The following is a 9685-nucleotide window of genomic DNA, read 5'->3' on the forward strand; positions in this document are numbered from 1 at the left end:
TCTAGTGGTCTCCAGAATGATTTAGCCAAAAAGAAAGTAGAAATGACACATAGTCTTATATGGATCCTGACACACTAATCCCTTAATCCGTTTATTCATTTGTTCATTCGGCTCATTCCACTAGTCTGCCTACCCTGTGTCAGGCACTGTTCTTTAGGTGCTGGGGTTCAACAGTGAACCAGACAAACCCCTGCCCTTGAGGTTCCTACACCGGGGGGACCACCATAAGCAGATTGCAGTAGCTATAGAAGGAGGAGGTGCCTTTAACAAGCATGCTTCATATATTGCCCTCGAGTTCTCATGTACCTGTCTCCCTAATAGCTGACCCTGTGGGCCAGTACACTAATATAAATTCTCCTCTCCCCGCCCCCGTCTCCTCCCCCATACTGGGAAGCTTTTCTCTTACTGGGCATTTCTCTTCCAGCTTCTTGAGGATGCTCAAACTCCAGGTTTTCTAATTTTGTCTATTGAATCCCCAAGGGGGATTTGGAAAAAATTGCCCAAGAAGGGCATACGATGCGTACCCTATCCAGCAGTTTGAACACCTGTAAATCTTTGGGGTGGAGTTAGAAACCTTCTTAAAAGCATGCTTTAAGGATTGCTTGATGTGATGTTTTCCCAAACCTGTTTCCTGATTTTGTTGGTTCATTCATTCATATATTAAATATCACACTCTTCTATGTGCTGGGCACTGCATTGGTGCTGGGGATTCAAAGATTCGTAAAAATAGACATGAACGTGGTATTTATAAAACTTATAGTCTAGCATGGGAGATGGCAGTCATGTAATCTCACAGACGTAAAGACAACTTTGTCCATGCTGGTGACCAGTCTGGAAGCTATGGCAGTGATGTGGGGGCGAGATCCGAAGGTGGTCAGTAGGTCAGCAGGCCAAGGGGAAAGCCTGTGTGAGGAAGGCCTTTTGGGAAGGGCAGTAACAAAGTACATGACAGAAGAGCTCCCTGTAGGGTCTCTCGAGACCTGCCAGCTCCCCACAAGGGAACCAGAGCTGTAGCATTTTCCACGTGCATTTGACCATGGGACGTTTCCTCGAACGTTTCTCAGGACCGATCTTACACTTGGACATACCTCAGGAAACAATGGTTCGTTGTGACCTGGGCCACTCAAACATAAACAGCTAAGAGAACAAGGAAAGTTGGTTCGGAGAAAGGGGATTATTGGCACTAACCTCTCCAGTAGGCCGCTCTAAAGGAATTTTATTCCATAATTCACCAAATATTGACCATTTATGCTGTCCTGAGTTCCCATTCTCTTTCCCACGTGGTGAGAACCAGGCTAGTCATTGCTAACTTTTAGGTCCTTAAAGGCAGGGACCGCATCTTTTTGTCTTTGGAGCCCCAGCACCTAGAACTTTACCTGGCACATAGTATATGTTTTCTGAATGAATGATCCTGGAGTTGTTTTCTGGGAAAGCCACGTGGTGAGGAATGCATCTGGGCTCCAGGTCACTCTGATGTTTGATCCTACACTTTGGCAGCCTTGTGCTTACTTAGGAGCTAATGTTTATAACACAATGGGGCTTTTTAAAAACAGTCTGTCTCCGGCAGCTCTTTCTGCCCACGGGTCCTGTCCCTGAGCTTTAATAAAATCACCTTTTTGCATCCAAAAAAAAAAAAAAAAAAAAAAAGACTTCATTAGATATGAAACTAAATATAACAGAAGTTAGGAGGAAGAAAATGGAACCTCCAGTACTTTTTCTAATGAAAGAAATTCCCTCTTTCTCCTCCAGAAGCAGTATTCTCTTTGATACTTTACCACAATCATTTACTTTTCTTTCACTTTATTGCCATGCTCCCTTTCTTTGAATTTGTATTTCTCTTGCCTTATGTGTTTGTTTTTAAATTTTTCCTTCTAAGAGCTGTAGACCCGCGACCAGTCATCACCATCACAATCACAGTTGCCAGTTATTAGTGATTTTATTTGCTCTTCCGTAGAATCCACATTTTCAGTACAACTCATGTGCAACTGTTTTTAAGTATAGTGAGTTTTAACAACAGTTTTTATCAGGTAAAATGGCGTGGCATGTTTTAGGTTTCTCTTTCTAAAAGAACTTAAATGCAGAACTGCTGTAAAATAGTGTATTTTCTTTCTCTAGGATTTACTTACAAGACATAAATTGCTCAGTGCAGAATTTTTGGAACAGCATTATGATAAAGTAAGTATATGAAATTCTACTTTAAAACTGTAAGTTTTGTACCAGAGATGAAAGATTGAAATTAGATTGTATCCCGGATACTTATTTTGCATATGTAATAGTTTTAGACGGTGCTGTAATCATTTCTCTACTGAACTAAGGTATTGACTGTTACTTGGTCAGAAGCAGAATTTTTATCTTTTGATTGACACGCTACCCTTCTTTTCTTGCTTTAGGGGAGGAAGTAAAAGCCCTTTGCTGCCAAAGGACAGTATACATTTTTTTTAATATGAAATTTATTGTCAAATTGGTTCCCATACAACACCCAGTGCTCATCCCAACAGGTGCCCTCCTCAATGCCCATCACCCACCCTCCCCGCATCTCCCACCCACCCCCCCATCGACCCTCAGTTAATACATTTAAGATAAAAAGAAAATTATTATCAAACTTTAAGTTTCCCTTCCTTTCCATCGGCTGCCCACACTGCTGCCACCTCCGGGAGAGAGAGGGGGGCGGCAGCTGTGAGGGCGAGCAGAGCACTTGCCTCGGGAAGCCCTGCTCCTGCCGCTGGCTCCTCGGGGCCATGGCCGAGGCCATTACCCCGGGGATTCAGAAGTCCGTCCTCTTTGTAAAGTGAGGACACTGGACTAGCCCAGCAGTTTGAGTTGATGTCCAACATCCTGAGTGACATAAACAATTTTGAGTGCCCTTGACCCGCACAGCAGCCTTCAGGTCCCAGGGTCAGGTGCTCGCCCCCACCTCGCACCAGCTCTGCCCCCGCCGTGCGCACGGGCGCATCCTTAGGCCGGACTGGCCTGACTTACACGCTGCCCACAGCCCGACGATGGGTGTTCTTGGAGAAGTCAGGATAATAACAGTCCGCTTGAAATTCCCGTCTGACCGGCGAGATTTGGCGTGGGTTTTCATTCTTCACTAGTCGTTTGAATTTTTGAAATCTTAGGCACTGCTGATACTTCATTGTTCACTTTACTCTTCAACTAAATTTCAATTGTAAGGTTCTCAGAGGCAGAATCTACGCTTTCGAACTGTGTGTTCGTCTCTCCCTCCCACTCGGTAGCATGCAGTGCTGAGTGCATCCCGGTCCCTCGGAGACAGTCTCAGGAGGGGCTTAAACATTGCCCGTCAGGTTTTTTTGATTTTCCACCGGGATGTGGTGTGTGTCTTTGTGCGTTGGTTTCAAACGGCAGCACAGTCACCTCACGGGTGCCTTTCTGCAGCAATTAGAAGCGTGGGCTTCGGGCGCCAGCCCCACCTTGTGCTGCCAGACCTTGGGCGGCTGCCTTTGTTCACCCTCTGCCTTCAGGATCTTCAGCCCTAAAAGAAGGCTCGTGATCGCACCTAAGCGTTGTGGCGGGTTGTTGTGAGGATTAAGTAAGAATGTGTGTTGAGTGCCTGAGGGCACTGCCGGAACTCGATGAGCTGAGCGATAAGCGTCAGTAAACGTCAGCGGGATTGTTTGTGCTACGACATGGCCTCAAAGATTGGAAAGAATCTGACATACCAGTATCTTAGTTTAAAGCCTACCAAAGATACAAACCAACTTCCAAGAAATTTAACTTCAGGCAGTGACGTCAGTTTGCTAGTAATTAATATTACTACAATTATTAACCTTCAGCCAGGTTATCAATAGATGACATTGGTCAACAAAATTTCAGGAATATTTATGTGAGGCAACTAACAGAAATGTGTAGATAATGCAGTCAGATCTGAGGGAGGGAGAAGGAAAGTGAGGAGGCAGGTAATTTAAATTAAACCGGGAGGATTGCTTTTACACAGAATTACAAAATCACAAAATCACACGATCTAAAATCCTGTACACTTCGGCCCTGAGCTTTCTAATAACCGAAAGCACTCAGGGGAACAAAATCAACCGAAAGATGACAACATCTGTAAAACAAAACACATTCTCCCAGGGGCATTCTCAGGGGGATTTGATCACGGTGGCCTGTAGCGGATGCAGCCCTCGAGGCGAGGTGACAGAAGTGCAGTTCCCTGAGAGCAGCTCCTCGAGGAGTCCCCTGCTCTGCATCACAGCTGAGTGGCTGAGCAGGACCCCTCGTGAAGCATAGGCCCCGTTTTAGCAACTGTGGCTTTGGACCCTGTGTCCCTCCTGTCCATTTCCTACCTCCTGCTTTGATCGGCTGCCACGCCTCACCATGCCAGTGACACCGTGCTCGTCAGTGAGCAGCAAGCACTGTGTCAATCTGGTGGACATGTGTCACTTCCTAAGTATGTCATGTTGTGCATTCTCCAGCCTTCCCTCATGCTGTGGCCTTCCCATTTTATCTCCTCCCCTTTTCTAAATGAAATCCCTGCTATTATTCAAGATTGAGCCCAAGTCCCACCTTTTCTAGGACACCTACCTATTTGAGAGTGTTGAATTTCTCCTCTTGTCTGGTTTTAATTATTTTCTCCTCTTGCCTGATGCATTGAAAGAATAGGTGACTTTCTCTTTGTCTATATGCTTTGGACTCACTGAACTATAAAAAAAAAATAGGAAATTTTCTAACCTAAAACCAAGAAATGAGAGCGGACTCCACCTTGAGCCGACAGCTGGAGGGTAGGAGTTCTGTTTTACGCATGTGGAGTTTGGATGACAGAGGAGGACCAGGTTCGAGCTGTGTGGGCCTGGCCAGCACTGGGCGGGACTCGGTCCCAGGAGCCCCCCTCCTGGAGGTAATCCTCGGGGCGGGGGCCTGAGGGTCTCTGAGCGCCACTGAGGAAGGCTGTGTGAGACAGATGGGCAGTGGTTGGCCTTCGTGGTGTTAGAAGTTTGTGCTCAAGCTTTTTAAGGTCCTCTACCAGTCTTTAAGAAAATAATTCCTGATACATGTTTTCTTGTCTTTTAGTTCTTCAGTGAATATGAGAAGTTACTTCATTCAGAAAACTATGTGACAAAAAGACAGTCACTCAAGGTATGGCTGATTATTTTGCGTATTTTACTTCTCTTCACCCTGCGCGTGAAATTTGTGTTTGGGGGATGGGAGATATGCTGGTGTGGGTCTTAGACCTTTGAGAGGAAAATACATTTGTCCTTGGTCAGGATTTCTGTGGAAACGAAGTTCAGCTGTGGTCGGCCCAGGGCACCTGCCCACCTGCTTATAAGTGGAGAAATCAACATGGAATATGCAGAATTTTGAAGAGGTCTCTACCTCTTAGCAACGCAGTATTTTGGATTCGGAAGCCTGTCTTTGAAACTTAGAATCACACCGCCTAGACGAAGTCTTGGTAGCTGTTGTGCTTCCGGGATGACGCAGGCTGTTGCATGAGGAGGGGGCGGGGCGGCCGGGAGCAGTGAAACCTTCAACCGCAGGCAGGTTTGGCCGCTTTGTGTCAGACCAGGACATGCATACTTCCATTTGAAATTTAAATTCAAAGGGTGCCTGGGTGGCTTAGTAAGTGCCGGCTCTGGCTCTCGATTTCAGTTCAGGTCATGATCTCACGGTTCGTGAGATTGAGCCCTGTGTTGGCCTGGTCCATGCGCTGACAGCACGGAGGCTGCTTGGGCAAATTCTCTCTCTCCCTTTCTCTCTGCTCATGCACACACGTACACTTTCTCTCTCTCTCTCTCTCTCTCTCTCTCTCTCTCTAAATATATAAACTTAAAAAAAAAAAGTTAAAACTCAGGAATAGGGATTGGCAAACTAGAGCTCATGAGCCAAATCCAGCCCAATGCCTGTTTTTGTAAATAAAGGTTTATTGGCACACAGATACATTCATTTACTTCTATATTATATTAGACTACTTTAGAGTATAACAGCAGATTTGAATGGTGGCCGCAGAGACTCTATGGGCCTGCCAAGTCTGAAACATTTACTGTCTCTGGTCCATTACGGAAAGTTTGCTGACCTCTGCTCTAGAAAATTCTCATTGCAGTTAACAAAAGCATACCCCTCACTCTGTCAGTAAGTGGTGCTGACAGGAACTGTGGGTACAGCTCACAAAGGATTGGGGGTGGAAGGCGGAATCCTAACTCCGCCTGGACTTTTTGCTGGGTCCACTTCAGATTCTGTTCTGCTCCGAGTTGTTCCTCTCAGAGCTGTCCAAATTCATTTTGATCAGGACTCCGTTCCTGCTTGCCCTCCTGCCAGAGGGAGGTCACTCTTCAAGACCTTACCTTTCTCTGGGGATTGACTAGAGGACCTCAGGAGCCTCTTTTATACTTTGTATCCTTTGACTAGAACACTCTCTACCGTCCAAATGTCCAAAAGAATCCTTTCCGTCTGGCCAGATACTTCCTTCTTTTCTCTTAAGACTAACTCCTACAGTTGGGACCAGTAATAGCCACAGCTTGGAAGTGTATCACGGCCGAAATGGCCCTTGAGGCTGGGGTGCCTTCAGCTCATTGCCGCTGTTGGGGCCTCGCCACCCAGCCCAGCCTGTCCTCTCTCCAGGTGCGCTGGCTGGGCGATGGCCGCCGGTGAGGCCAGTCCTTTCATCCTCAGGGGTGGGTGTGGAAATTCTGGCAGCCGTTTCAGGAATTTTTCTTCCCTGTACATCAGTGTACTATAATGTCATATATACTTGTAATATTTATAGTATGATGCAGGCTCCCCTGTGATTCTCAACACAGTAAAGTGACCTCTTCATATCTGAGGGCCAGGATGCCCTGTCTCCCCAGCAGTCACACAGGCATGAGCAGCTGGATGGAGCCAGTGTCTTCCAAGGCCAAGGAGGCCAGGCAGGACTACCTAGGATAGTAGCTTCCAGGGCCAGTACCTCTCACGAGAGGGGGAGGAAGGTAGTGTGTCCGCAAATCAAATTCTGAATCTTGGGGTTGCTTCGATAAGGAGAAGGGCATTCAAGACCTTCCGGCCACTTTGCAATCGCCAACCTGAAAAGGACGGTTAAGACCGCTGTGTGCGAGCCCTCGGTCACGGACATGGGGCCGGTCCCCGGCTCCCGCGGCTCTGTGACACCTCAGGACGCATGCAGCAATTGTGAGAACCAGTGGTACTTTAAACATGGATTTTTACTTGTGCTCTTTTTCCCAGCTGCACGGGCATGAAGTATTCCTATATTCATTTTACCAGCAAACGTGTATTCCCTGTGCAAGACCTCCAACTTTTTTGTTTAGGTCTCAAGAAATTTAAAGAATTACCAGTTATCCTCCTCCAGATAACCAAGTGAGCCGTGCTTGGTATTTCTTTGGTTTCTGTGATAGAAAATGAACACCAGGAAAGCTGTACCCCTTCACATGCTTAATAGTAACTTTTGAGTCTTTGTAAGAGTAAATACTTGTTGCTTCTTACCTTGAAAGTTGTATATTTTGGGTTTGTGGTGTTTTTTTTTAAAGTTTATTTTGAGAGAGTACACGTGCGCTCACGCATGCTGGGGAAGAGCAGAGAGATGGGGGGGGGGGGGGGGGAGAGAGAATCTCAAGCAGGCTCTGAGTTGTCAGTGCAGAGCCAGACTCAGGGCTCGACGCAGGGCTCGAACTGATGAACCGTGAGATCACATCCTGAGCTGAAATCAAGAGTCGGACACTCAGCCGACTGAGCCACCAGGTGCCCTGATAGTTGTCCATTTTGTGATTCAGATTGATGTGAAACCTGAGCTTGAGCTTTTGAATTCTTTCTAGAATTTCATTATAAATCCTAAGTAGAATAGATTTGTTCTCCTGCACATCAGGTTATTTTTTATTTAATATTACATATTACTTATCTAGAGATAGTTGTCTAGAAATTTTCAACTATCTAGGACACAGTCAAGAATCCAGAAAGGAATTAACCAGAGCAATTAATCCAGGGCAGAATAACTCTACTCATGCACTTTCCTTCCCTTAGAGCTCAGTCCATGTCTCTATGTAGACTCCAGTCCCACGTGCCTTGCACATATTCGTGCTTTTATTTCCCACTACGCATGTATCTCATGAGGTATAGGTACTGTCATCCACTCCCACTGTGGATGATGAAACTGGGGCACCAGGAAATTAATGTGCTCAAGGTTGCATAGCTTACAGGCAGTGGGGAGCCAGGATTCAAGCCCAGGTGGGCTGATGCAGGGGCCCAGCTTCTGCCTCTGCCTCTTCCTCTGCCCCTGCCCCTGCCCCAGCCCCAGCCCCAGCCCCAGCCCCAAGGACTGCAACTCTACTCCTCCTCCACGGCGGGCACGCTAGACCTCACCTAGAAGCTGACCCACTGACATGAGGAGGTGACTACTGGCTTCAGACGAAGAGAGCTAGAGCGAGCAGGGACGGTTGGAAAATCGAGGACCAATGTGGTATAATGACTCTAGAACTCAGTAAGCCCTGGAGACACAGACATTTTTTTAGCTTAATGTCATTAGTGATGATGAATCATTAAGAAAAAACTAGAGTATCTTCAGGATAGTTTGCTAAAGAAAGAACGAACAGAGAAATACTCATAAACTTTCCTGAGTCAGGTATGATAAAAGCATAACTTTGGCGAGTTCAAGGGTAAGTGTGTGGAAAACTTTGGCCCTGAAACACTCTCTCCTGGGAAATCCAAGTAAATAAAATAATTTTAATTAATTACACTAAGATTTGTAGTTAAGTCAAACAAGAATTATCAATAACCTATCTTCTAACCATTTTCTTTGATAGTTTTTTGTTTCCGTTTTTGTTTTTTAATGAGACAACAGGAATGCTTATGTGAAAAGTAGGCTGTGACAGTTGCAAATTCTGGGCCAAACGTGCGCTGGCACACGTCAAGACCAGGGAGCAGTGTTGGACTCCCCATAGGTTAAGCCCCCAGAAGAACCGTGTACGTGGTCGGGTGGCAGGTGGTGGGCTCTCGGTAGCTTGTAGGTCGTAATTCGGTTCCACTCATCGGTCTTTTGAGTGCCTGTGTTCTGGGCTTAACAGTGATGATTATAAAGTGAATTATTTTTTTTAACTTTGGATTTACTTGAAATCTTGATGATAATGTAAGAGTAATTGTTTAAATGTCTTCTCAGCTTCTCGGTGAACTACTGTTAGACAGACACAACTTCACAATTATGACAAAATACATCAGTAAACCAGAGAACCTCAAGTTGATGATGAATCTCCTCCGAGACAAGAGTCGTAACATCCAGTTTGAGGCCTTCCACGTGTTTAAGGTACAGCATGGGAGCCACAGACAGGATTTCCTTCTCCAGTTGTTCATCTCACTGCATTTACCACTAGCTGGAGTTTTACTAGCTTCGTGTTGGTCGTCTGAGCTCCTGTTTGTGTAGCACAACATTTGACAAAAACAGACCCAGAAAGGTCTACCATCTGGACTGGGGGACAAGGGGAGAGTCCTTCATTTCTGATGTAGACTATTACTGATCACAAAGTAAGCATTTTTTAGTGCATTGTTTAATGCTTTTCATGGAGGTTTTAGTACTTGGAATCCATTCTGACTTTCCTTGCCCAGAAATAATTTCTGCCCATTTTATTCTAAAATCAGTCTATATTTTAATACCAAGCTGCAGAATTTCAGAGCATAAATGAATCTGTCAGTCCTTTTTGTGCTGAAACATGTAATTCTCCACCTCACCCCCCCCCCCCCCACCCCCCACCCC

The 9685-nt window shown here is 45.8% G+C and overlaps 1 protein-coding gene across 1 annotated transcript in view; it reads left to right on the top strand.

Annotated features, from left to right (window-relative positions):
• CAB39 (calcium binding protein 39) overlaps window positions 1–9685 on the top strand; it is an 88522-nt gene that overhangs the window by 76064 nt on the left and 2773 nt on the right. The window contains exons 6-8 of the mRNA XM_023259793.2: window positions 2116–2175; window positions 5026–5091; window positions 9095–9238. Coding sequence (XP_023115561.1) covers window positions 2116–2175; window positions 5026–5091; window positions 9095–9238 — 270 coding nt within the window. The remainder of the gene's footprint in view (window positions 1–2115; window positions 2176–5025; window positions 5092–9094; window positions 9239–9685) is intronic.

Source organism: Felis catus, chromosome C1, assembly GCF_018350175.1.
Source record: "Felis catus isolate Fca126 chromosome C1, F.catus_Fca126_mat1.0, whole genome shotgun sequence".
NCBI classification, from domain to species: domain Eukaryota; kingdom Metazoa; phylum Chordata; class Mammalia; order Carnivora; family Felidae; genus Felis; species Felis catus.